Source organism: Heterocephalus glaber, unplaced genomic scaffold (genome assembly GCF_053883595.1).
Source record: "Heterocephalus glaber isolate CG9 unplaced genomic scaffold, H.glaber_assembly_v1.0 deba00001452, whole genome shotgun sequence".
NCBI lineage: Eukaryota > Metazoa > Chordata > Mammalia > Rodentia > Bathyergidae > Heterocephalus > Heterocephalus glaber.
Window position 1 is genome coordinate 10,636,881 of NW_028258302.1, and position 27,834 is coordinate 10,664,714.

General features: G+C 51.5%; 1 protein-coding gene and 1 pseudogene across 4 annotated transcripts in view; one reads left to right on the plus strand and one right to left on the minus strand.

Annotated features, from left to right (window-relative positions):
* Positions 1–21,719, minus strand: part of Nhsl3 (NHS like 3) — a 29,260-nt gene extending 7,541 nt beyond the window's left edge. Inside the window, exon 1 of one of the 4 annotated variants that reach the window (XM_087215363.1) lies at positions 21,347–21,719. In XM_087215363.1, the coding sequence (XP_087071489.1) occupies positions 21,347–21,581 (235 nt within the window). In that variant the 5' untranslated portion in view covers positions 21,582–21,719. Of the gene's footprint in view, positions 1–817; positions 6,972–11,290; positions 17,274–21,346 lie in introns of those variants that run through there. The other 3 variants (XM_004850874.4, XM_004850875.4, XM_004850876.4) reach the window with 3 other exon arrangements.
* Positions 21,720–25,721: 4,002 nt separating this feature from the next.
* LOC147827211 (U6 spliceosomal RNA) lies at positions 25,722–25,815 on the plus strand (annotated as a pseudogene).
* Positions 25,816–27,834: the final 2,019 nt, after the last annotated feature.

Consider the following 27,834-nt stretch of genomic DNA (forward strand, 5'->3'; position numbering starts at 1 on the left):
CCTTGGCAGCACCTGGTAGAGGGGCAGGAACAAAATAAGCCCTTTAAAGGGCCACGCCCCAGGAACAGGGTCTCCATTCAGATGCCTGTCATTCCTCCTTCCTCAGCCAGAGCTCCTGTCCCAGGAAAGCCACCAGAACCCCACCAGGTCAGAGCTGGCAAGTACCTCAGTGGATCTCAGACCTTCTCTCCCATCCTGCTGTTGCAAGGGAGGAGGCAGGGAGCTCAACGGGGACAGGCCTTGCCTAAGGTTATCCAGTGTCATCCAGCAGATAGGAGTTAGAGCCAGGACTAAACTTTGAGTTCCCAAAAGGGACCCCAGGTGTCTAAAAGTCCAGAAAGCTGTGGCCCCTTACTGTCTGAATCCTGGCCTGAAAACCCAGACCAGGCCTCTAAACGCGGTCCTCGGACCAAGCTCCTCAACTTCCAGCAGTACTACTTTCTCTTGCTGCTCCCCACATTGCATCCTTTCCCATCTGCTGGGATGACTAGGAGGGGACTTCCCCTCTCCCTAAACTGGGCTACTGGGCTGTACCCAGTAAAGTGAGGCTACCCCTGCCAAGGAGGCGATCTGCCCCGAGGGCCGCGGGCTTCAAGGTCAGAGACACCTGGGTTCATCCTCCCAAGCAGCGCCCAGACAAAGGTAGCAACAAAGCGGCTGGACAAAGGCAGGCAGCGGGACAGGAGAGGCCGGCCTCGCTACTAGCCCCCTCCCCCACGCCACTGCTCTGACTGGCTGAGATCCCCCCTTCTATGCAAGGGTCCAGCAAAGGAAGCTGTCGGGGATCCCTCCCCTCCCCCCAGCCACACCCACTTACCCTTCTTTTTAAACAGCTCAAGCAGCGCTGGGAGGTGGCGGCCCAGGAAAACCACCATGATTTCGGGCGCCACTGGGTAGCTTCCCCCACCCTAACGTCCCCGAGCACAGGACAATGCCTTTACCCAGCCCAGCACCAAGCCCGACCGCCACCTCACGGCGCCGCACAGACAGCGAGCAGAGGAGGGGGAAGGGCTGCTCCAGGTTCTCCTCCCACCTTGCCACTGATCCCGCCCACTCGCCAACCCCGCCCCGACACGGGGTACCGGGACAGAAGAAGGAAGCTGAGGCCGGAGACTATGGGTGTTCTATGGGGGGGGGTGATACTCAATTCTAGAGGCGGTTCACTAACTCTGCCCCCAAGTCCTTGCCTAAACACTCAGGAACTAGGGCTAAGGGAAGGGTCCCAGCTACCAGATGGTAGATGGACAGGCAGCCAGACCAGACTTGGCATGGTGCCCAAGTCCTCCTGGCTGCTGAGGTAATTCCCTGGGGAAGGACTCCGCTCACAGAGCAGGCAGGCAGGAGCCCAGGGCTACCTGTGGACATGGCCAGGCTGTGAAAGGCCCCTGGAGGGTCAGGGACACAGTACACACTGGGAAGCCAAGGAGATGCCCGGCACAGAATCAAGTGGCTGGTGGTAACAACCCCTCATATGTGTGTTCAACCCCACGGGTCCCAAGGACTTTCTTCCTACTTTGGCAACATGACATCAGAGGACCAGAGAAACATAAAGAACTGTCCCAGGTCACACACCACAGGCACCATCTCAACACAGACCTCCAGCTCCCCCAGCCTGGGCTTCTTCCTGCTGGCCCCACTCTATGACTTACTGATGTGCTAGATCACCAGGCAAGGATAACAGAATGGGCAAAGACACAGCAAAGTCAGTAAAGGTCAGGGCACTGCAGGGTGTGGTACTGGGAGGGGTGTCAGGCCCTGGTTCAAATCCTGCTCATGCTGCATCACACACAAGTCACAACCTCCTCTTATGAGACTGCCATATCCATTCATTTGGTCAGCAAATATTAAGCTAGTACAAGGGACTACAGCTAAAAGAGGAGAACTTTATCTGTTTACTGGTATATGCCCAGAGCCTAAATTAGTGTCTAGCACATGCTAGGAGTTCAATAAATAATATATGAATGAGGCATTAGGTAGTAAAGACTAAGAAGCTGTGGCACTGTAGCCAGGCATGGTGGTACACGCCTATAATGCAGCCAATCTTGACAGGCAGAGGAAAGAGGATTTCAAGTTCTAGCCCAGGGCCAGGGATGTAGCTCAGTGGCTCCACACCTGCCTGGCAAGTGCAAGGTCCTCAGTTTGATTCCCAGTACCAAAAAAAAAAATCAAGTTTTAGCCCAGCCTGGGCAATTTAGGGACTTAGTGAGATCTGCCTCAAAAAAATAAAAGGCTGAGGATATAGCTCAGTGTGAAGACCTTGTGTTCAATCTCCAGTACTGCAGAAAAGGATGTTGGAACTGAGACCCAAATAATGAGGAGCCAGCCAGGGCAGGTAGAGAGGGCAGAGACTTCTAGACAGGCAAGGGCTTGTATAAAAGCATTTAGGCAGAGTGGTGGGTTTCTAGGAATAGAAAGGAGGCCAGTGTGTCTGAATATGCTGAGTGAAGGACAGAATGGCAGGAGGTGAGGTTAGAGGAGGGCAGGAGCCAGATCAGGTGGGGCCCCTAGGCCTTGGCAGAGTAGATTATATTCAGAGAGCTCCAGGAGGTCGATCAATGAGGGTTTCAGCTGGGTAGTAGCACTTTTACCAAGAGATTCTCCTGGAAACCCCAGAGGAGGTGAGACTATGAGGAAAGGAACTATAACATGCTGTACCTCAAACTCACCTGAAGACACCCCTCCCTCATTGCAACTCCAAGTCCTCAGGGATGTAGGAATTCACACTGGCTCCCAAGTTACAAGACCCCTCTGCAGGTCCTTCCACGTTTGCTGCACACCTTGCACGGGCTTTAACTCTCCCTCTCTGGAGAACAGAGTTTGTGGAGCTGGATATTATACATCACAGAACTGTAAATAACAATCCTAAGTAGGCACTTTTATCTTCATTTTACAGATGAGGAAACCTGCAGGGGGCAAACATTATGACACTGCCTGCTCTAGCCTCCACTATATAAACAATAGCAGCATTTCCACCTGAATCCAGAAGACATACTCTGTTCACTATGACCCTGCAAACCTGACCTCCCTGCTGAAGAGGGAGTCCACAGACTCCACCATCCCTACAAACTGGAAGTTTCTTGCTGCCCTAATCTTCTCCCTTTTAGGCCAGTCTTCTTATCAGTCCCACACTAACAAAAAAGAGCAGCAGACCGACACTTGCAGGGTGATTAATCCTTGCCAGGCACGGTGCCAGGTACTGGTGGAAAGCAAAACACTGTCTCTGCCCTCACAGACAGAGGACCTGTAAGGCTTAGGGAGCTAGATTACTTCCCCAGCTCTGGCTGGCTGTAAAATTGGAGCCCTTCACCACACAGGTCAGTCACCCTCATCTTCACCATAGCAGGGAAACAAAAGGCTGCGCTCTCACTAAATTGGGGCTGGGGGAACATCTGCCTGTTCCTCAGACCAGAACTGGCAGTCAGGGCCACAGCTGCAAATTCCCTAGCCAGAACCAAGGCTCTCAGACTTGATAACACCTGGTTGCCCTAGCAACACCCTTCCTTCTCCCACCCACAGCCTGGCCAGAACTGCCACTCTGGGCCACCCCAAGCACAGGTCTATACACCTGCGGCTTGCTTGGAGGGGACTTAGTAAGCAGAGTCTCAGCTGGGGGAGGGCACCTCACAGAGAAACTTGAGATCCAGAGAGTGGAAGGACCTTGCCCAAAGCTGTCTGTTCCAGGGCTTTCCACTTCTGAACAGTTCAGAGGTGCTGCCTGGGGCGACGTGCTTGAGGGAAGCTCACTGTATACACGAGTCACCTCCATCTGAGTCACCTCTACCTGCGGGAGCCAGGAGGCTTCCGGGAGCTGAGATGACACCCAGCCCCTGGCCATAACCTCACTGTACAAGGCACACCAGGAAGCGACACACAAGCCAGCTCAAGAGCTCAAACACAGTCCATGGGCAGGCATTCCCCTCCACAGCGTCCCACTGAAGCAAGGCATAGTGGCACACCCTCAGCACTCAGGAGGCTGAGGCAGTAGGACTGCCCAGACTACATAGTGAGTTCAAGGCTAGTCTGAACTACATACCAAAACCCTGGCACAAAAACAAAACAAAAAAAAACCCCAGAATGTCTCACTGAGGCCACTTTGACAGGTAAGTACTCTCAGGACCACACACCCACAAAGGACCCCCCCACTAGCCCAACTGCACACCCTAAGTGGCTTCCCATACAGGAAGGCAGGTGCCTGTTACCCACCATCAAGGGGCTTTCCTGAGCCTGGGGACAGGGAGGAATCCAAGAGGGATCGTGCGCATGCGTTTGCACTGTCTTGGCAACAACCTCCACAGGGTGAGGCCTCAACCTGCCCCATTCCAGAGCAAGGGGTGGGGGTGGCGCACCCACAGGCAACCAGGCAGGCCTGACTCAGGGGACAGGAATGGGAGGGGAGGGCACAGCTGTCCAGGTGGCCTTGCTCAGGAGTTGGAATCCTCCAAGTCAACCAAGCCAGTCCCCCGTATCTGCCCCCTGCTCCTGTTTCTAGTTCCCCTGGCCAGCCCTCCAAGAGTCAGGGTGTTCAGGGCCGGGGATTTAGCTCAGTGGTTTTGCCCCCCACTGTGTAAGCGCAAAGACCCGAGTTCGATCCTTGGTACCAAAAAAAAAAAAGAGGGTGTTCAGAGGTCCTTATCTGAACCCTTCATGTACAGGTGAACAAATGGAAACCCAGAGGTGCCAGGGCTTCCTCAGGTCACAGATTCTAGAGCCAGGGGCAGAACCAAGAATGTATGAGAATTTTATCTCAGAGAGACAAGACAAAGGGAAATGAGCATAACAAACTTGCAGGTGGAAGCACTTTTTATTCTACTACCTAAAAGGCATGGGTGAGGGTTCCTTTTTACAAAAGCTCATAGGAGTCTCAAGGGAAAATGACAGCCTTGCTCAAGGTCACCCAACCAGAAAGAGTGGCAGATCCCACATTTAGACCTGGGTCTCACTCCAAATGCCTTAGTGGGTAAAGATTAGTGGGTAAAGGGGGCCACAGCCTCAGTCTCTCCCTAACCAAAGAATGGGGACCTCTGCACCCCACCTCTGCAGAAGGAGAATCCCCCTCTCTTCCCTCAGTGTTCAGCCCCACCCTGTCCAGGGCAGAGCTGACAGGCCAGGCCTGTTCTAAGGTAAATACTGGGGAGGCAGGGAGTTCTCAGAGCAGGGTGGGGAGGATATCATCCCATAGGGTGCCCTGGAGGAATGGGCAGTAGTAGTGCAGGGAGGAATTAGCTAGAACAATATTAATAAATGTCATAATGAGTTTCCGGGCCAGCGTTTTCACCTGTCAATGACATAATAATCCCTTTCAGCCAGGGCACAATTCTGAATTTCCAAAGCTCTTTCTTTTATTCCTTCAAGGCATGATTATCCCCACTTTATGGATGCCAGAGAGGTAGCCACCATGAAATCAAAAGAGAAAAAGGTCAGGAATCAAGGGGTCTGGATTTAAGACCTAAGACAATATAAATCAGCCTCTCTGGGCCTCAGTCTCCTCCTCTGTAAACCGGGACAAACACCCACTTCACAGAGTACCTGAGGAACCTAAAGAAAACCATGTAATCAAGTATAAACTCAAAAAGTATTGTATCAGAGCAAGTCTCTGCCTGTCCAGGATATGGGGGCAGAGAAAGAGTCTTTCCACTTAAAACGTCATGACAACAAACCAGCATTTACTGAAGGCCAACTGATGGACACCCATTAGTCTCACTAACCCAGACAGTCTCATGAAATCCTTCTCTCCACACAGAGGCACCTCCAAAGGCTCAGTGACTTGCCCAAGGTCATGCAGCTAGTCATGACAGTCAGGACTTGAGCTCCACTCTGAGTGGCTGCAAAACTATGTTCTTCCCATGCCATCCCACCTACTTCTGGAGCTCTCCTCCAATCTCAAGTGGAGTTGAGGACCATTAAAGATAAGGCCTGATAAGGGACACTTAACATCAGTTCCCTATCTCTCCTCAGTGACCTCCCCCTATCTGGCAGTCCTAACTTGGATTGGGAGGGAAGGGAACTGCAGGCCCAGACCACACATATCTCACTGCCTTGATAGTCAGAAATCCTAGGTTGGTGCTCTGCTGCCTTTTAACTGCAGTTTGACCCTCAGCCAGACACTGCCCTTTTGTTTCTTCATGTACTATGGGAGAGTTGGAGAAATGATCTCTGACACCCTCTGTATGTTTAACTCTGGTCCTCAAAGGAGTATGGTGATTCCCCACTTAGGATCCAGGGCTGGGCAGCAAGGGTGTTCACCTTATCGCAGACCCTTCAGATCAAAGATGTATAGGCAAGGCCCTTATCTGGAAACACAGGGCTCCCACAAGCAAGTCCAGTTATCACACAGTGGGTCACAAGTCTCCCCCAAAGGAAGGGGAGGATGGGGGCAGGTTGTGGGGAGGGCCTTTTCCAAGCTGTGGAACCTACCAAAGATCCTAGGCCCTTCCTATCTACCATGAAGAAGGATGGAAATGACTCCAAACAGCCTGAATCCACCAGTTCCTTCACTCAATCTTCTCATATGCAATATGGGAATACTAAACCCAATAAGGAGGCCCCTGTGTGTAAAACTGAGGATACAACACATCATGGAAACTGGAAGGGGGTGGGATGGTGGGTGGTTCTTCTCACTGGGCTCCCAATTCAGATCCTTCACCATTCTCCAAACTGCCCAGACCCAGCTGCTGGTCTGGGGAGGAGAAGGTTGAATTCCTGAGAACCAAAGCCAGGGGAGGAGAAGGTTGAATTCCTGAGAACCAAAGCCAAACCAGGGATTTAGCTCAGTGGCGCCACACCTGCCTTGCAAGATCAAGGTCCTGAGTTCAATCCCCAGTACCAAGAAAAAAAAAAAAGCTAAATACAACCCCAGCAGGTTATGATGTCTTTCCAGCATAGGAGAAGCCTTGCCCCATCCACTTTGACCCTTCTCTACCCTCCAAAGGCGTTTGATCCAGGCAAGGATCAACTCTTTCTTAGATCTTCATTTTCCCTTCCCACCTGCTCCCCGCCCCGCCCCCCCCCACCGACTCTTGGGGGCTTCAATGCTTAGTCTTCAACTACCGCTACTACAGGGTCCAAATCCCCCAGGGCCTCGGCTTTCTCTGCCCAGAGGACCTGTAGGACACACAATCATAACATGAAAGTCATCCATCTATCCCTGAACAGGTTAGAGGCACAGGCTTTGTAATCTCAACAGCTTGGTTCAGTTTTTTCTTTTTTGGGATATGAAGGATTGAACCTAGGGGCTTCACACTAAACTGGACCTCCAGCCCTTTTTTATTTTTAGGCAGGGTCTCATTAAGTCTCTAAATTGTCCAAACTGGGCTCAAACTTGTGATCCTACTACCTCAGCCTCCCAGAGTACTGGGATTATAGGCACGCAACATCAGACAGGATTGGTTGTTTTTGTTTTTGTTTAGGGCAGGGAGTATTTGGTTGTTTTGTGGGTTTGTTTTTTATTTTTTTGTTGTTGTTGTCATTGCTGTTGTTTGTTGTTTCTTTTTTTTTTTTCTTGGTACCAGGGATTGAACTCAGGGCCTTGCACTTGCCAGGTGTGGCGCCACTGAGCTACATACATCCCCAGCCCCTTTTTTTTTTTGTTTCTTTGCAATACTGGACAGGGAACCCAGAGGCACACTACACCAAGGTATACCTCCAGGGCCAGGGATGTAGCTCAGTGGCACCGAGGCTGCCTCAAAAACGCAAGGTCCTGAGTTCCAGCCTCTGTACCGAGAACAGCAACAAAAAAAAGATGCATACCTCCAGCCCAAAAAAGATAAATACCCTCCAGGTATAACTTGGGCTGGAGGTATATATCTTTTTTTAAATTTTTGAGACAATCTCACTAAACCACCCAGGCTGGTCTCTTTTTTTTTGGTACTGGGGATTGAACTCGGGTCTTTGCACTTGCACAGCAGGCAAGGAAACCACTGAGCTAAATCCCCAGCCCTAGGCTGGTCTTGAACTCCTGCCTCAGCCTCCCAAGTAGCTAGAATTACAGGCCTTCCCCCCAGGACCAGGAAGGGTTGGTGATTTTGGTTTTGTCTTGTTTTTTGAGACAGGGTCTCTCTCTCTGTAATTTATGCCAGCCTTGAGCTCACTATGTAGCTCAGGCTGGCCTCAAACTCGAAGCAATCCTCCTGCCTCAGCCTCCTGAGTGCTGGGATTATAGGGGTGCACCACCACACCCAGCAAGGCTTGGCTCTGAGTCACAATTCAGCCTTGCTATGTGGCCGTATATAAGTAACTTCATTTCCCTTGAGCACTAGCTTTCACGTCTATGATATGAGATCAGTTTCTTGCTTGCTGGACTGTCAAAAGACAAGAGTTAGGGCCGGGGATTTAGCTCAGTGGTTTCGCTGCCTACTGGGCAAGAGCAAGTACCCAAGTTCGATCCCTGGTACCAAAAAAAAAAAACAAAAAAAAAAAACACAACAAGAGCTAGCATAGGGCTTTATTTTTATCTCTATCATCCTCCCCCACCCCACCCCCAGCCAAGCCGGCTTAGAGTACCACACCTTCACAGCACTGGGTCCTTATTCCCAACATCTGATTAATCCCAGGTTCTGTCAATACTGCTGCCTCCTCCAAAGTGTCTCTGTAGCTGCCACTCCTCTCCACCCCACAGTCCCCACCCTGTCCCCAGCCTTCACCTTATCACCTCTCCCCTGTATTACTGCAATAGTCTCTGAGCTTCCACTCTCACCACCCCACCTCCAACCTGTCCTGTCTGCACCTGCCCTGGCCCTGGAGCCATCTTCCCAACACACCACTGCTGTGGGCTCCTCCCTTGCTCAAACACCTTCAGTGGCTATGGCCCGTAGACTTCAGTCCTCTCGGGCCCCTTTCCGCTGTCTTCCTCTGACAAGATAATCAAATGAATAAGTCCTAAAGTTCCAACCCCACACCTGGGCCCATAACAGCAAAAGTGAAGAGGCCTTAGAATCCTCAAGATAAGTAAAACCAAAGACACTATCATTTACATTAACAATAGAATCTCTTCTCTTTCCAGGCACAAGAAGGAATGTCAATTACTTTTCTCTCCAATCTCTATGCTCAGCCCCATTCGCCTATCTTTACTTGAGAACATATCCCACTGTTGCAACAAATCCCGAGCTGTGTTATCTCATTTAATCAACAATTCAGGGGGCCAAGGATTTGGCTCAGTGGCACTGAGCCTGCCTCGAAAGGTCCTGAGTTTGATCCCTGGTACTGAGAAGAAAAACAATTCAGGCCTAATTTCAATCATGCAAAGACCAAATTAAGACCTTTGCCTCAGTTTTCAAAAGGTGACTCCAACCCAGACGCTTTAAATATACAGCCGGGACTTTTCCCCAGTCCCCACATTTCTGTGTTGCCTTGACAATGCTTTCTGGTGTTTTAGGAACATTTTACAGCCTAGCTGACACCCAAGTCGCAGCAGGGCTGGATGTACACAAGGGTTGCCAGAAGTCCTAGGTCTCTTCTCAAGGGCCAGCAGACATGAGACTGTAAACACAGCCGCTTTTTCTTTCTCCTCCATCATAAATAGTCACAAGTCCAGGCTGACAGCTGGTTCTCAGGAAGCCATCAGATCATAGTGGCCATCAGCTATGCAAAGCCCAACCTCAGCCCTACTGGCTCAGGGCAAATTCTGGAAGGAGACAGGTGGGCACATCCAAGACTCGGGGCTGCCAGGTAAGGAGACTACTGGAGTCTCTCAGCAACACCCACATTCTGAGGAATCCTCAGAAAGCTTACCTGAACTTAACCCTTTTCCTACTGGTGATCTTCATTATTACTGCTCAAACCTCCATATGCCAAATGACCTTGGACAAAGTCCTTTTCTCTAGACCTCAGTCTCTTCATCCATGAAATGGCTAGCCAGAATTGTAAGGGTCCCAAGAAGTCACCTACATTAAATTTCCCTCATTTCACAGACAAGCCCCTTTAGGAGCCAGGAAAGTCCAGGGAAGTGAAAGGAATTTGCCCAAGGTCACCAGCGCTTATGGAGAGCCACACTGAAAACACAGACCCCCCTCCTTCCCAGCCCAGGCTCTTCCCATGGCCCCTCGGGTAGAGGGCTGATAGAGGGATGAGCTCATCAGGCTCCCATGCTGAATCTCTAGGAATGTGGGCCATGCTGGGCTACACGGGTGGATTCTCCCACCACAGCAAAGCACCCTCTACCCCACCTCTCCTCAGTCTCCTTTTCCCGGACCAGAAGATAGCCCTAGGGTGCCTGCCACTGTCGAAGACCCCCTATCTTGGGGACGTCGAGTTCTGGATCCGCCACCTCGCCCCTCCCCCCTCTGTATTTACAAAGTGAGAAAATCAGGCACCCGTGGACAGCCCCTCCTCCAGGATCCCTTGGGACTCTTGGGAACACCTTGAACTGCCGTACTCGCTGGGGAAAACCAGGAATGCCATCTTCCAACCTTGGGGGTGGAGGCTTCCCCCATTCCCTACCCCTCACCCTTGGAAGGAGGAATGTGACCCACGGAGGGACCCCGCAGGCCGCAGGGAAGGGACTCTGCGTTCCAGCCCGGTGGCTGCACTGAAAGGGGGAGATGCCGGGGCGACTCGGGGCCTGCGGGGGGGCGGGGGGGTGAGAAAAGGACGCGGTGGCGCGGTGGGGGTGGGGAGGGAGCCCAGAGAACCAGTCCGACTCCCGGTCGCGCCAGATGGAGGCGGTCCCAAGCCTCCAGCCCCCGGTTTCCTGCTTCACCCCTCCAGCTTTGTCTCCCCACCCGCCTGCAAACTTTCAGCCGGTTGGGGGCTAAGGCTTGAGGAACAAGTGTGTGTGTGTGAGTGCCTTTAGGGTCTGCCTGTGAGCAAGCCTGAGGAGTCTGGCTGCTTGTGCAGTTGTGAACCTGCGTGTCCATTTGTGTGCCTAACATGCTGGGCGGCCCGACCTGATTGCTGTGGGTGTCTGTGTCTCAATCTGCGCGTGGGTGTAGTTCGTGTGGCCATGTAAACCGTATGCATCGGTGCATGTACCTGTGTCTCTGGATCTGCGCGTCCTACTGCGATGGTGTAGGATTGTGTAAATGATTTTTGTCTCCGCATGTCCCTACATCTAAGTGTGTGTTTTGTGTATGTGCGACCATGTAAAATGTGAACATATCCGTGTGCCCGACCGGGGGATATCGGTGTGTACGTGTGTCTTCCCGTGCATGTGAGGGGTGGGGTCTGGGCGGGGATTCCCGGCACCCCGATACTCACGCCCACCAGGCCTCGGGAGGGGGCAGCAGCAGAGGCGACCGACCGCTGCCGCAAGGAGACCCTCCTCCCAGCCTGCCCCGCCCCCACCCCCACCCCCTACCTGCGGGCTGCTTTGCCGATCGCCCGAAGCGCCAGAAGCTGCGGACCCGAGGACCGCTGGGGGCCTTCCTCTTGTGGTGTGAGTTGCCCATGGTGGGCGCGGGAGCTGGCGCGGGAACCCGAGCGCGGCCCTGCCAGCCCGACCACCGGGCCCGCAGGCCCTGGAGGGAGGCAGCGAGACGCTGGGATGTCCACCGCGGGCGCCCCCAGCCCCAGCTCGGCCACGCCCCCGCACTCTCGGCCAATGGCTAGGCCGGGGCGGACCCGGAGGAAGGCGGGGCCTGGCGCATGTCCTATGGGCTCCGCCCCTCCCGGGATCTGGGAGACCGGCTGAGCCGCCCCGCCCGGAGCGCTCCATGAAAGGATAGGCAGGGCCAGGTGGGGCAAGCTGATGACCTGCTCTTCCGGCTCAGGAGCTCCCTTTCTAACACCTCCAGTGAAACGGAGAACTGGGGGTCTGGAGCCCTGCTGCTGCTGTGGCCCACCAGCCACCACTCAGTGAATGTCACGTGCCTATGTGTGTATCTCCTCTGCCTGTGTGTACGAATGCATCGAACTGACTCTTTCTGTATTGTGGTGTACAGAATAATAGTGGCATTTTTTTTTAAATGCTTACTCTGTGCCAGGCACTGTGCTGTCTGCTTTGATCCATTAATTTCACCCACAAAACAATTCTGTAAGGTAGGTATTTCTATTATATCCATTTTACTGACAGGGAAATTGAGGCTCCTTGAAGTTACCTGACTGGCCCAAAGTCTACAGGCATTAAGCTGCAGAGCCAGGGTTCAAATCCAGACTGACTCCAGCACCCACTGCTCCATGCCTCCACCTCTTCATGTATCTGTGTCTTCAAATGACCTTGAAGGAGGGCAGTATTTGGATGTGTGTATATTTGTGTCCTTGAATGTGACTGTATAGTGGTGTAGCCCTGTAGATATTTGCGTCTCTGAACATGTGGGTTTGTGTTATGACTACATACATGTAATTGAGCCTATTCTCTTGACTGGATGTGTGCTTTTATGTATTTGTCTATGTCATTTTTTTTTTTTGGTACTAGGGATCAAACTCAGGACCTTGCGCTTTCGAGGCAGGCACCAGAACCACTGAGCTAAATCCCCAGCCCTTGTCTATGTAATAATTACCATCTTTGGGTGGTTAACTGTCACTGACTTATGTATTTTAATGTGTAACAGTCTACCTGTGTGCATGTATGTTTAAATATGTTTGTCTATAAGACTGGATTAAGCCAGGCATGTAATCCCACCTGCTTGTAATCCCAGCACTCTGGGAGGCTGAGGCAGGAGGATTGCAAGTTCTAGCCCAGCCTGGACAATTTATTGACTTAGTGAGACCCTGTCTCAAAAATAAAAGGAGTTGGGCCTGGGGATGTAGCTCAGTGTGAAAGCCTTGGGTTCAATCCCCAGTATCCCAAAATATAAAACAAAACAAAACAAAAAAAGCCTATGTAATTAGGGGGTATGGCTCAGTAGTAGAACACTTGGCTATCACGTCCAAGGCCCTGGGTTTGATCCCAGCCCTGAAAAAAAAGTGCGCTTTTATATATCAGTATGACTGCACTTGTGTTCCTTGAGTATGTGTCTATATCTACAGTTGGTTTGTGCTTGTGTGTGTGTCTGCAGTGTGTAAATAATGGAGCTTGTAGGTAAACATGTGTGAAACCACCCATGTCTTCATGCATCTGTGGAGTTGTGTGCCCTTCACTCATCTCACCTTACACAAGTCTTTATTTTATCAAAGCCCAAACCAAATCTTACCTCTTCTGAAAACCTTCTAGGCTCCCTCCCCATTTCTCCTGCCTCTGTGTCTTCAAGGTACTCATGTGTCCAGGAACCTGTCCAGGAACCTGTCCAGGCCCCACAGTCTAGGCAGTGCCTCTCCTTCACCATCTCTCTAACTAGGGGCAGCACTGCTCTCCATATGTTAATCCTTTCTGCCAGCTGGACAAACCCCTTCACTACACCATGCTGCCTCTTAGGCCCAGTGGTTCCAGGATGACCTGTTCCCTGCCTGCAAATTGGGAGCATCAAAGCTGATCACAATGCTCCCTGAGACCCATCTCTTGCTAAGAGTCTAAAGTTGACAACACTGAAATCCCAGAAAGTCTGGCATTTTTTCATGCCCAGAAAATACCACACTCTGTATACCAAGCTGCATGTCCCAGTCTCTGCTTTGCAAAGAGAAGAGGGTCTTAGTGGCAAAGCTGGGAGAGACCATGGAGATCTGCTAGCACATTCCTTCTGGCTCGAACCACGAGTGAAATGTGCATGACTGTCCCATTGAGAGACTTGAACCACTGGTGGTACAAACTGATCACTTTATTCATCTTTTTCTGATAATAAAAACCAACCCAAGGAGACAGTCATGCATGTACCATGAGTGGTTTAAGCCGCCCAGCAGGTAGACATCTGAATTATAACCCCATTATGAATGTGTTAATTCCCTTCATTTACAGACGGGGAAACTGATGCCCATAAAGGGGACAGGTGGTGTGAAGGAACAGAGGGAGCATCCAGAGGAAAAGACCAAATTCCTTGGCATGAATGGAGTGAGAAAGGGTCAGGATATTTGGAATGTGTAACAGCTACCTGCGCGCCAGGCCAATCTCATCTCTGATCATATCCTCCCTCCTCTCAGAGCTCCAGCACACAAAACTGCTTGCTACTCCCTTAGTGTATGCCTCCAAGCCTTCACACCTGCTGTCTCTTCTTCCACCTTTGCCTGGAAGATGCTTCTTCATCCTCATGGCTCTGGTCAATACTCTGCTCAATACACCTCCCCTCCCTGACTCACTTCTCTGTGCGTCCACAGGCACTAATGCTACCCTCTGATCACACCCTAGAGCTCCCCAGCACCTGTGTGACACCATCCATGGCTCTCCTCAACATGTAAGTTTATGTCGGTATCCACCTTTCCAACCAGAAAAGTTTCTTCAGAGTACAGACTGTCTCACTCCTTGCCAATCCCAGGCTGAACACACACTAGGTGTCCCATGTGTGTTTCCTAGCAACTAGTAAAGTGGAGATGGTAGGGCTTGCAAACTCACTGTAGAAGCAATAGTGACACTTATAACTGGTGGTGGTGGCTGGAGGAGGAAGGGATAATGGCACCCAAGTACTTTCATTTCAAAGGTAGTGCCTGCATGAGGAGTATTACCCACAGCCCAGAGCTTACGAGGCAGGGTACAGCTAGGGGGAAGAAGTAGCTGGTAGAGAAGGCATATGGACCAGAACTCCAGGAACTGCAAGATGAGGCTTTGGTGCTGTCTGACCTCTTGGAGAACAGAGGTGCAGAAATATCCAGTCGCTTCTCGGCCTTTTGGCTAAGATCAAGTGTAGAAATATGCAGGACAGCTGGGCGTGGTGGCACATGCCTGTGATCCCAGGGCCAGACTGAACTACAAAGGGAGACCCTGCCTCAAAAAAACCAAAAAAAAAAAAAAAAAAAAAGGAAATATGCAGGAGAGGACATCCTACATGGATAGAAGCCCTACATGGTCAGCCTCCCCTCAAACCCCAGGAACCTCATGGGTGTCATGCACTTTGCCATAAGATATGGATTGGATTGTTTTATTTTGTGTTTTATTTTGTTTTGTTTTGTTTGCAGTATTGGGGTGTGAGCCCAAGGCATTCACACCAAGCTATAATCCCTAGCCCGTTTTTATTTTTTATTTTAAGACAGGGTCTCACTGAGTTGCTGAATTACTCAGGCTGGGCTGGACTTGCAGTGGTCCTGGCTAGGATAACACCCGGCACCACCATGCCCAGCTCCAAGATGCAGGTTGAAAGCCTGTGCAGGTGAGCTGTCTCTATGGCCACTCCACACCAAGCACAGAGCTGGCCACACTGTGAGTGGAACTGACAGTCCTCTGACGAACCAGCCCCCAGGACTGGAGCAATAAGCGTATACAGTGGGGGAGAATGATGGGGGAAGATTTCACTCCTGCCCAAAGAAGCTGCTTTCACCTCCTTCCTTCCCCAGGTCAGTCAAGGAGCTTGAGGTGGGCCTGGGGTCTGTACATAGAAGGTGTGTGTACCTGCTCTCCCCACCCCATCACTCTCACTTTGGCCCAAACAATGTACAATACCTCCTCTATTCATTTTCTTCAACATGTGACAGGCTAGGAGCAGCTGAGAGTGCTCTGAGGGTTTGAGGAGTGGGGATTTCCAAGGGGGGAGGTGGTGAGGGAAGGCTCTGCTCTGCCGTGGGTTGAGTCTTGAGAACAGCATGTAGATTTTTCTGGCCACAAGGTTCGGCCACCCCTGTTCAGCAGTGAGGGAGAGTACACTGACTGAGGGCCCTCCCTGCCTGTGGGGAATTTCCAGGAGAAGGATAAGAGAGCTAGAAGGCCCTGAAGGTGTCTGAGTTAAGGGAGGGAAGGCAGGGGCAGGAGAGAAGGCTCCCTTGGCCTCCCTCCCTTCCAAGCTCTTCCCACCCCTGGTAGAGGTACCTCTCTGGGAAGGGCTTCTCCTGTTTGAAGTTTCAACAAAAGAGTAAGGAAGCTGGAATCAGACTGGCAGGTGTGGGCTCCCGTTCTGCCTCTAGGGCTGGCCACTGTGTGACCTTGAATGAGTCACTCCCTCCTCTAGGCCTCAGCTGCCCACTTGTATGTACAATGAGAGCTCCCTGTGATATCTCTGGCCATCAACACTGAGCACCTAAGATCCAGAGATGCCTGTGCCCCGGGGACCCATATTGGATCACCTATGCCCAAAGCCACTCAGTGCAGCCCCCATGTTGGGCAGGACAGAGGGGAGGGCCAGTCAGCCAGCTCCAGTCCTCAGGGTATCCAAATACTGAAATATAGCCTTCCCTGTGCTCCACTGACCCCAAAGGACCCGCTGGCCCCAGCCCCCAGCAAGCACCCTGCTTGACTTCTGTGCTTCAAGACCCTGGACCCCAGCTTCCTCTCCTCCTTGCATTCTAGATCAAATGTCACCGCCTCAGGGAAGCCGTCCCTGATCGCCCTGGAAGACTCCTGTGCTTTCTCTCTGATCACTTTTTGACCTTTAATTACTTGTTCAACATCTGGTCAACATGGTCAAATTGTAAGGTTGGTTCATGAGGACTGAAACCTCCTTATCTCTCTTGTTCATCCCCAGGACAGTGCCCAGGACATAATAGGTACTTAGTATTTGTGAAATAAATGAGTGAGGCGTCTCCTTTCTGGACCCAAGGCAGACAATGCCTATCCTTTTTTTTTTTTTTTTGGTACCGGGGATCGAACTTGGGACCTTGCACTTGCAAGGCAGACAGCAGAACCACTGAGCCAAATCCCCGGCCCTGACAATGCCCATCCTTTAACAGCAGCTGAGTGGAGATAAGCAGAGCATAACCTTGTCACATTTTTCCTGAGATCCCCAGACTTGTCTATCGATGTATCCCATAGCAGAGGGAACCCTGCTGCCGTTACATACACTGGTCCAGACCCTAAGCTAAAGAGACTGAGATGCCCCTACCCAAGAAGAAGGTAGCCATAAAATCAAATACTACCAGGCCAGGGATGTAGCTCAGTGGCACAGCACCTGCCTTACAAGCCCAAGGTCCTCAGTTCGATCCCCAGTACCAAAAAAAAAATCAAATACTACCCAACTCCCAATCTCTTAAGCACCCTGCTCTAGAATCTGGGGGCAGCAGTTTCCCAAGAGTATCATAGAGATGAGGATACTAGAACTGGGCCTTGAGAGGTGAATAGTTCACTGAATTGACTGTTGTTGGGTTTTTCTGGGTTTTTGGTGGGGTTTTTTTGAGACAGGGTCTTGCTGTGTTGTTCAGGCTGGCTTTGAACTCATGGTGACCCTCCTGCTTCAGCCTCCCAAGTGCTGGGATTACAGGCAAGCACCACCATGCCTGGCTAGGAAGTCACTGATTGAAAAGTGAAAGGAAGCAAATGCAATGATAAGGAATGTAGGGCCAGGGATTTAGATAAGTGGCCCTGCACCTGCCTGGCAAGGACAAGGTCCTGAGTTTGCTCCCCATACCACGGGGGGGGGGGGGTGGGGTGTAAAAATACATGGAGTAAGACCCAGGCCACCAGATCTCCACCTCTTGTCTGGCTGTCCACAAGGAGGCTCTCCTTTCCTGGACACAGCTCCATCCCCAAGCTCATCCCTCAACCCTAAGCTTCCGCCTCCAGGCCATTCTCAAAACCCACAGGCCCTGAGAACCACCAGCATTAAACTCCATCTTTAACAAGACACATCATGGCTGGCGCTGAGTGAGGCAGGCTTGCTCAAAGTCATACAGCAGAGCAGAACTCAACCTCAGATCTTTTCGCAAACCCATGCCAAGGACAGTCCTCCCTTGGTGGCTGGCCAGAGGGAACATGGAATCCAGAGTGAGTTCCAGGCTGAAGTGTGCTGGGCCTGACATAGTGACTCCTGAATCTAAAAACCAGAGCCACCTCCACTCCTCCCCTTCAGCCACTGCTCCAGAGAAACCCTCAGGTGCAGTACACCCCCCTTCCCCAAAGCTGGTCCTGTCCCAAGTCTTTTCAGTGGTTAGTGCCTCCACACTCAGAAATTCATCCAACAGCCTATTATTTGGTTTGGGCAGTGTAGCCTTTGAGGACAGACTGAGGGCTGTCATTCCCATACTGTGACATCACTACCATAGGCGCAGGGACTTCACCTGTCCTGTCCTCAGGTGTTCTCATCAGTGTGAACAAGGCCTGAGACTGCATAGAAGCATAAAGCATGAAGCCCAGTGATCTTGAGCAAATTGCTTGCATCCTCTAAGAGGACCTTTTTTCTCACCTGTACCTGGTGGTAACTGCTCACTACCCAGGGTGTTATGAGGACAACAGAAGATGACCTATACGACCTATCCTGGCAAGGAGCAGCGTTCCTGTTACTTCTCCCCTTCAACTTAGCTCTCCTTCCGAACCCAGCTCACCGCCTCCAGAAAGCCTCCCCTGATTACCAGCTGGGCCCCAGCCCTGGCATTAATCCCAGAAACACTTCCTACACACTTGTCTAGAGTCCAGGTCATATTTCTGGAAAATATAGATTTGGGTGGGGTTTTTTTTAACTTTTTTTTTTTTACATCTGAGTCCTCAAAGATGAGATTCCACCTTCTATGAATCCCCTTCAGTAATAACCATCAATATGGGTAAAAGATGTAACCAAATGAGCTGTTTTCCAAACACAGATCAGGGTGAACTTAACTAATTCTCAAGTCCTCAGCATCACAACACCAGAAACCTGCTACCATCCAGACCATGCTCCACAGTTCACAAAGCACGTTCATGTCTGCTACCTAAGGGGACCCTTGGAACACTCCTGTAAAGCCAGGCTTTATTATCCTTGTTTTTCAGATAAGGGAAGTGAGGTTTGGAGGGGTGACTCAACATAGACACAATAATAGCAACCCTTTGCGTTTCTAGAGTGACTTCTCTTTCAAATAATTTTTATTATCATTTCTTGTGAGAATCTTGGAGAGAGAAAGATCACAGACCCATGTTCAGAGGATCAATCACCCCTGTGAGAAAGTCCCCTCCTTCCCCATGAGACAGTTATGGAATCTGTGGGCCCATAGAGAAGCTGCTTATCCAGTGTCATGGGCTTACCAGAAGCTGAGCCAAAGGTAAACTTTCATTTACCACTCTGATACCCACCCCCCACTCTATCAAGTTCCCTCACTTCTCTCTTGGACCATCTCCTATCTGCAGGATGAGTTGGATCAGAAGATCTTCAAGGCTCACCCCCACTATGTGTCTTTCAGAGAGTCATGACAATAGTACTGTATCAGATTTGGGAGTCAGGTGACTTTGAGTGTGGATCTCAGTTTGGTCAAATCAATCATGCACTGTTCCTGAGCCTCAGGTTTTTTTCAACTCCAAATGGGATCTCATGAGACAATGAACACAGGCTCTTGACACATTCAGATTAATAAATGTCACATTTCCTCTCTTCTGCTAAATTTGTGCAGGGCAATGAGGAAAGTAGGGGAATCATGAGAGACTAGAGTCAAAATTCCATTACAAGCCAAGTTTACCATCTCCTAGTAGGGGATCAGATGAGAGGGGCTAAGACCTGTATCTTTAGGTCTCTGGTTCGAAGACTGGAATGGAAGAGATAACAATCCTCCCAGCAAAGGCCCCTGACCTCCCAGGAACTTTCTGTGTATGCCTTCTTCTCCATCTCCCCCAGTCTCCATTCTGAATTTTCTCCCTGAAAGAGTTAAGCCTTCCTTGGGCTTCCCCCTTCTGGCCAGCAGTCCCAGTGGAGATTAAAGAGATCAGATTTTTGTTTCTCTTAATAAACAGAAAAGTTGGGCCAGGCAGGTGACAAGGAAACAATTACAATAATAGGAGACTGGAGCAGGACTTCCTTCAGCTACACCTGGGGCCACCTCCAGACCTGGGAAAACAATAGCTAGGAGCAGAGGTGCTGCCCATGCACGTGGGCTCAATCAGGCTGACCTGCTGCTCAGAAAGCCCGGTGCCACCCAATACCTTTAAACACAAAGCAAGGGAGACCTGGCCAGTGACCCAGTGACTCCAGGCCCTGGCTGCTGGAGGAGGAACCTACAGGCTTAGCATTTTCAGCCCCTACCTCCAGGTAGTATCCCTGGGAAGAAAGGTTCACTGCCCCTAAGTAAGACACCAGCCCACTAACCTTCTGCCTGCCAATCCTGATAGTCTGACCACAAGCCATCCTGCTGCAATTCTGACCCATGCCCTCCTGAGTGAGGTGAGGATAACTTCAGCTGAATCCCAGTGGAGCAGGGTTCCCCCAGTGTGAGGGCTGCAGAGCCTTTGAAAACACCCCTCAACCAAACCTCCCCTCAGGGCTTGGCCCAGCCACCCCAGCCCCAGCACTCTGGTCTCTCTTTGTGGCTGCCCTGCAGGGGAGCAGGGCCCTTATCCAAAAGGAAGATCGTGCCGGATGCAATCACACAAGAGGCTTTCCACACTCTCCCTGACCCTTAAAGTGTTCCTTCTACTTTTCCTCCAGAGGAGGTGGTTAAAGGACACCAGGAGAGTAAACACAGGAGGAATGGGATGAGCCCACACACCCTACCATTTCCTCACCCCCAGCACTGCAGCAGGAGCAAAGGAAAAGTAGACTTCCGAAGCTACAAGCTCCACCCTCTTGCAGAAACTGAAGCCCTTCCCTCCTAACTGAAGACATTAACGGGGAAAAAGCAAAACACCAAACAAGTGGCTGAAAGTAAAGTGACCCTAGTAGGGATGGACTAGGTCATCTTGCCCTCCTCTCAAGCTCCTCACCCTTCAGGCCAGAGGTCACCAGGGACTCAAACTCTGGAAGATTAGGAAAGAGGTCTGTATTTTAAGTACCAGCCCCAGCCCAGGTACAGGCTCTCCAATTAGCTTGGGCCTCAAGTTTCCCCCATCTGCAAGCACACCTTCAACCGTGGCAGGTACCTACCAGGGCTGGAGGAAGGAGAGATGGGGAGGGGCTGCTGGTTCTCCTACCGTGAGGACGGTGAGCTCACCACCCCAGGAGGTGGATGTTTGCGGTTTGGCCCAGGTGAGCTGGCCGGGTATCAGGTGGGAAAAGCTAACACTGTCAACTTAAGGCAAGCTAAGCCCCGAAGTGGGTCCTTTGTACGTTTGGCAACCCAGACCCACCTGCCCACCTGGAGGGCAGAAACTCCCTTTGAGTGTACCTGACCTTCCAGACCCAGAGGGACCCTCACCAGACATCCAAGACCACCTGCCTCTCCCACTGGCCCCAGTCCGTAGTCAAGTTTCTGACCCCCTGACTCAGCACAGGGCAGAACCCGGGTGAGTCTGACTGCGGGAAGGAGAATCTCCAGGCTGCCGGCACTTCCTGCTGAAGCCCGGGGATCCCTGCTGTGATCGGCTGGGGGGTCTCCTCCCCTCTGCATGGGGCCGGCTGAGTCTGAGGTGGGCGGCGAAGGATAGAGGTGCCGGGGCTAGAGGTGCCGGGGCTGGAGGCACCAGAGCTTAGATGTCAACCCCTCCAACGCACCGCGCCCCCCGACGGAGCTACCCGCCCCCCCCCCTCGGTGCGCCCGGCGCGAAGCCCAGGCCAGGTGACGGCCGCCTCACCTCGGCCTTTGCCCTTGGCCTTCTTGGTCTTGTCGTCCGCCTTCTTCGCGCGGAGGGCAGCCGGCTCGGCACCCTCGGTCCCCGCCGCCTTCTTCTTGCGCCGCTTGCCCCGCAGCCAGCTGAAGGCGCGGCGGAGGCCCGACGCGCCCGAGCGGGACTTTTTCCTGCGCGGGGGGCCGCCCGGGCCCCCCGACTCCTCGGCCGCAGGTGCGGCGGGGGGCGCGCGGGCCGCCATGGCGTTGCGGGCGGACCTGGCGGGGCTCAGGCCCCCTGCGGCGCGGCGCCCATGCGCGGGGTGCCGCCGCGCAAGACGCTCCCGGAGAAAAGTTTGGGCGGCGGAGGCGAGCGAGCGCGGCGGGAGGCGGACGGCGCACGGCGCGGGAGGGGCCGCCGGGCGGGGCGCGGAGAGGCCGGGAGGGAAGGAGCCGAGCCGAGCAGGGAGCGGCCGCGGGGCGGGAGCGGAGCTGTCTGCTGCCCCTCCCCGCTGCCGCAGCCGGGCCCGGGAGGGTGAGGTCCGGTCCGGAGGGGAGGGGTCCCGGGGCTCCGCTAGAGCGCTCCGCCCAGGCCGGGAAGGCGGGGGCGTCCGGGAGGGCACTGTGCCTAGGGTCCGTCCCGAGGGATCCCAGAGGCAGTTGGCTGCGGAAGGGGATAGGGTGGTCGTGGAAGGAGAAGCGAAATGCTGGGGTTAGACCCCAGGTGAGCGTGGTGTCCCGAGTTGGGGGATTCTAGTCTTCTTTTTTCCTGGAATAAGGAAATTTGGAAAATTCCAGAACCCGGGCAATATTGGGGGTAGACTTCAGACCTGTGACTGGCAGCGGGCATTCCCCTCCTATCTGCTCCCCCCAGTAGCCCCTTTGCTCCTTACTGCACCTTCTCTCAGGCTCCAACAATCTCAGGCCTCCTGGGTTCCAGCTTCACCATTGGTGCCCAGGAGAGGAACACTCTTTCCCCAGTTTCCCCTTAACCTAAGCTTTGACTCCCCAGGGCACCCATGCCTGGGTCAGGATTTCCCACTGAGATGTTCCACCTTGATGCATTAGAGTGGGTCTTGGAGCAGGTGAGAAGTGTGACTGGGGAAGTTGACAGAAAAGAAAGCATTTAACAATCATGGAAATGCTGTGCTCATTTCCTCCAGGCCTCTGGCTCTTTTTTTATAGCAGGCCAAGCCCTTTTCTGTCCTGATTCCACAGCATCCTATGAGGGAAGCAGGACAGGGAATGTTACCCTTTAATACAGAAGGGAGACTGAGACCAGGAAGGGACATTGATTGCCCGAGAACACAAGGGTCAACAGCAGAGAAGCCAAGGCCAGCATCTGGAAGTTGTCCCTGCCTAGTGGCTAGAAATTGCCCTAGGGGCCTGCGTGGGTTGAGTATCCTTGTACTCCTTCCCTGGGTCCCTGGACAGCTTTGTCCTGGTCCTGGTCACCATGAGGGTATGGGCCCATTTGTCTGGGGCACCCAGCTCTGTCAACCCTGGCATAAGGTAGACAGCACTTACTGTAACTTTCTAAGGTGATTAAAGTGCAGAGCGTGATCTCCCTAAACTGCCTTAGCCCTTGAATGTCCCGAGGGACTCAGTTGGCATGAACCTGAGCCATCACTGACACTGGGGGTCCCACCTGCACCTGGAGCCCAGAAGCAGCTCGTTCAGCCCCTGCTAGGACTCAGTTTCCTATAACACCCTTCATTCAGATCAAGCCTGTAATTGCAGAGCACCCATTCCAAATAGGCACTGGGAGAGCCAGGGATTTAGCTCAGTGGTTCCACTGACTGCCCCACAAGCGGAAGGACCCCACCAAAAAAAAAAGTAGTCGCAAATAGGCACTGTGCTTTGCTCTCAGGGTGTTCTTGGCCCAGTCTAGCCCCTTTCTCCTGTTTGTTGGTCAGTACCAAAGGAAAAGTGTGTTGGTCAGTATCAGGACTGAGCCTTACAGAGAGTGTGCCTCAGCCATGGGATAAAGTGAATGCATGGTGTGGGGAGGAAGGAGGAATGCAGAGTCCATTTTGGAAGAGGTGGACAGGAGAAGAATGTAGGTTAATCTTGCTCTGCATCAATTTTCAGCAATTCTTCCCAGTGGACAGGAGTAGCAACTGCATTTGCAGGGCCCTTTGTTCAAAAATTTAAGTGTCCATGAATTTGAGGCTGGCTGTATAACTTAAGTGGTAGAGCAGCTGCTAGAATTAACAAGGCCCTAAATTCTAGCTCCAAATTTTACTAAGAAAAAACAAAAGTTACTGAGATTTTCAACATTCCAGGAAGCCAAGGCAGGAGGATCACAAGTTCAAACTCAGCCAGGCGTGGTTTCATACACCTGTAATCCCAGTGCTCAGGAGGAGTTCCAGGGCAGGCTGGACTACATAGTGAGTTCAAGGCCAGCCTGAAGTACATAGTGAGACCCTGTCTCAAAACAACAAGTATAGTTCGATCCCCAGTACCAAAAAAAAAAAAAAAAAAAAAAAGCATAAAAACAAGAACAACAAGTTCCAACCCAGCCCCAGCAACCTCCTTAATTCAGAACTTAACTCAAAATTTGAAAAAGGGTTGGGGATGTAGCTCAGTGCAAAGGCCCTAGACTCCATCCCCAGTACCTATATAAATAAATAAATAAATAAATGAAAAGAACTTCAAGAGAGCAATAGCAAAGCATTTGACCAAGTCTGGGGCCTTTTTCTTTTTTTTTTTTTGGTACCAGGGATTGAACTCAGGACTTTGTGCTTGACAGGCAGCGAGGTGCCACCGAGCTACAACCCCAGCTGGGGCCTTTCTGAGTACAAGGCCATGTGTGACAGCAGAGTTCACATACCAATGAAGTTTGCCCTGCCAGTGTCATAATTTCAACGAAGGCTCCTTTCAAACCAGAATCTCCATGGGCCGGGGATTTAGCTCAGTGGTTCTGGTGCCTGCCTCCCAAGCGCAAGGTCCTGAGTTCGATCCCCAGTACCAAAAAAAAAAAAAAAAACCACACACACAAAGCAGAATCTCCAGGAGTTGACCCAGAGATTAGCTCCCCAGATTTGGAGGGGAGGAAGGAAGGGGCTAAGGAAAGGTCAGGATTGTATTTCCTTCACTACTCCTAACTCCAACACCCAGATGTCCTCACCTCCCCTCCCCAGGTTGGACCACTTCAGAGCAGCAACCTGGCTTTCTTTTTCCTTTGGCCTATGGACAGACATGCTTCTGGGACACTGGTCCTGTGAAGGGATAGCCTGTGCCCCAGCTGCAGCCACATCCTGCCCCTTGGATTAATGATTGTTCAGCTCTGCTACCTTTCTTTGCTGGCTGTACAGAGCAGAGCAGCCGAGGGAGCTGACTTCCCAGCAGTCCCTGTGGGCAGGGCCCAAAGTCCATCCTGGAGCCAGGCTGTCAGCTGACCCAGCAGGAAGTTGCCTTCTTGTCCCAGGGAGGAACCAGCAATAACCAAGCTTGGGGCAGCAGCCCAAGGGCCTTCCAACATTGCCCCACTGTTTTAGGAAAGCCCAGAACCAGACCAGTGTTGCCCTCACACAACCCCAAACTGCTTGGAAGACCTGCCTCCCACAGGTACCAGCTTTGTCCCCTGCTGGGCCTGGCCTCCTCCCAGGCACAGACTTCTCACTTCAGACTGGGCTCCCAGGCCACTCCTTTCCCAGGGAAGGTTGGAGAGCCTGAGGGTGGGAGCATTGTGGCTTCCTTCCCTTTTTAGACCAATTGGAGGGGCTGGTATAGTGGTAAAGGGTGGGTGGACAGCATTCCTGTGTCCCCTTCTATGGCTCCTGGCATCTGCAGCTGCCTTGTTAACATTTCAAACAGCCTCCCTGCTGAAGTCTTCTTTGATCCTCCTGGTATCTTTTAGAATCAGGCCCCAAGTCTCATTCCCCCCATTTCCCCCATCCCCACAGGGTTGAGAGGTGAAATAATTTGCTAGAGTATTAGTGGTATGTGGCCAAATGGAGATGCAGTCTTATGGGCTCTCAGCTCCAAGTGCCAGCTTCTAGGAAGCCAAGGGAGAGGAGAGGAGGAGAAGGTGAAGGAGAAGACAGAGGGGAAGGAGTAGAGGTCACAGTTGCCACCTAATCCCCAGTGCTGTGCATTCCAGGCTTCCAGAAAGACTGATCACAAATAATCTGGGACCTCACTGACATTCTCTTCCCTGGACTCAGTGTGGATAGTGGTTTCCCAAGTTTTAGCTTGAGAAGCCTAAGAGAGGATGACTAAAGCCCATAAGTTAGAGATCAGCCTGAGCAAAATTGTGTGACACTATCTCAAAAAAATAAAAATCTGGGGGCTGGGGATTTAGCTCAGTGGTTTCGCCACCTGCTGTGCAAGCACAAGGACCCGAGTTCGATCTCTGGTACCAAAAATATTAAAAAATTAAAAAATAAAAATAAAAGTCTGCCCACTTCAGTAGGACATATACTAAAATTGGAACTATATAGAGAAGATTAGCGCAAGGATGAAACCCAAATTCATGAAGTGTTTCACAGTTCTAAAAATTTCTTTTAGCAGTGGAACTTCTTTTTCATTCCTCAAACAAAATCCACCCCAAATCCTAACAGATAGGATGCATAAAAGCAATATTTTATAAGGGTAAGTTTAATTTATTAATCAAAACTTAATAGGGCCGGGGATTTAGCTCAGTGGTTTTGCCGCCTGTTTCTCTAGCGCAAGGACCTGTGTTCAATCCCCGGTACCAAAAAAAAAAAACAAGAAAAAAACTTAACAATCTTTACTTAGCATGAAGTAAATCAGGGTTGGGATCAGTGATGACATTTCAATGAACTAAAAACTTGAAACCCTGAGTTGTAGAGGGTGGTTATGATTTTAACTGGGTGCCAGAATTCCATTGGTTTCTACAGTGGTTTTAGTTAATCGATAGGAAATACTGAGTCTCATAGACAAGCAGAGGCAAATGGTTAAGAGCTTTAACAACTTGGTAGAAATGTTGGAAGTTTTATCCTGAGGTCTGTACAGAAACAAAACTAGTATAAAGTTGTCTGTCAGTGCCACCATCCTGGGTTCAATCCCCTATACCAGAAAAACAAAACAAAACACAACCAAATTATATAAGGAGGTACAAGAGGAGCCCTGCAGAGGCTGAGGGAGGAAGATCACAAGTTTGAGCCCACCCTAGGCAACTTAGTGACTTAGACCCTGTCTTAAAATAAAAAAGCAAGGGCTGGGAATGTAGGTCATTGCAAAGGCCCTGTGTTCAATCAATTCCCAGTAGACAAAAAAAAAAAAAGCCCTGAAGCTAACTGGGTTCTTGTCTCAGTCTTGTCCCTAGCCTGGTGGATATCCTTGGCAAGAAACTTGTCAGGACTCCAGTGTCCGCCATCTAAATCTGAACCTGTGATTTTACCTAAGAGAAGTGTCTGAATGTGTTTGAGTAGAAGGTGCAGAGCTCATATGCACAGGCCGCATTAACCCACCCTCACCACTCACCTCATCCCAGCACTGGGCCCGGGGAGGGCCCCACAAAACCACTGAGCTGCTCAAGTGCTAAGGCAGAGGTGGGTTGCCATGGAGATATGGTTTGTTTCCCCAACTGTCTGGCTACATCTGACAAGCACAAAAAGCTCAGCCAGATGGACACTGACCTAGGCTTAGAGAGCAGGGATTTCCTGACCCTGAGATGCAGAAGCTTCGCTGCTCTCCAAGGAAGAGGGCTCAGCTCTTTTCTGAAACAGGAAGATGAGGTGCCCTCCCAGCTGGAAATGGTTTGGGGGGGGGGCAGTGCTGGGAGGGGCCCCTTTCTAGGTGTTTGTAAACACCCACTCCACCTCTCCTGGGCAGCAGGGCTGGCCTTGTGCCCAAGGGCAGGGCAAAGAGGGAAACACTCACGCTCAGAGCTTTCTGGAAGCTGGAGGAAGGATCAAAAAGTGGGGCCAGAGATCCCTGCCCATGGCCAGAGGGAAATAGCTGCATGTGGATTCTCAGGGACCCCACACCCCATTCTCCCACTTACACAGGGGCATATATAACACCCTGGAACAGTTTGGGCATGGTGGTACACACCTATAATCTGAGCACTCAGGAGGCTGAGGCAGGAGGATCACCTTGAGTTTGAGGCCAGCCTGGGCTACATAGTGAGTTCAAGACCAACCTGAATTATATATTGAGACCCTATCTCAAAAAAAAACACCCCAAAACCAAAACACCCTGGGACACCAACACAGGTTGACATACCCACATACACATACACAGTGATTTATGGGCAGGGGATTTAGCTCAGTGGTTTCGACGCCTGCTGTGCAAGCGCAAGGACCCAAGTTCAATCCCTGGTACCCAAAAAAACCCCACAAAACTACTGCAAGGTCCTGAGGTCCTGAGTTCAATCCCCATTAGCACAAAACAAACAAACACTCTTATTTACAGTGGCGCATGGAGATACATGGAGACAGTAAGACATAAACCCAGATAATTCTAGACACTCAGGTACTCAAAGACACAGTGACATCTAAATACATAAACAGACACTGAAACACAAACTCAGATGCATAGATGCAT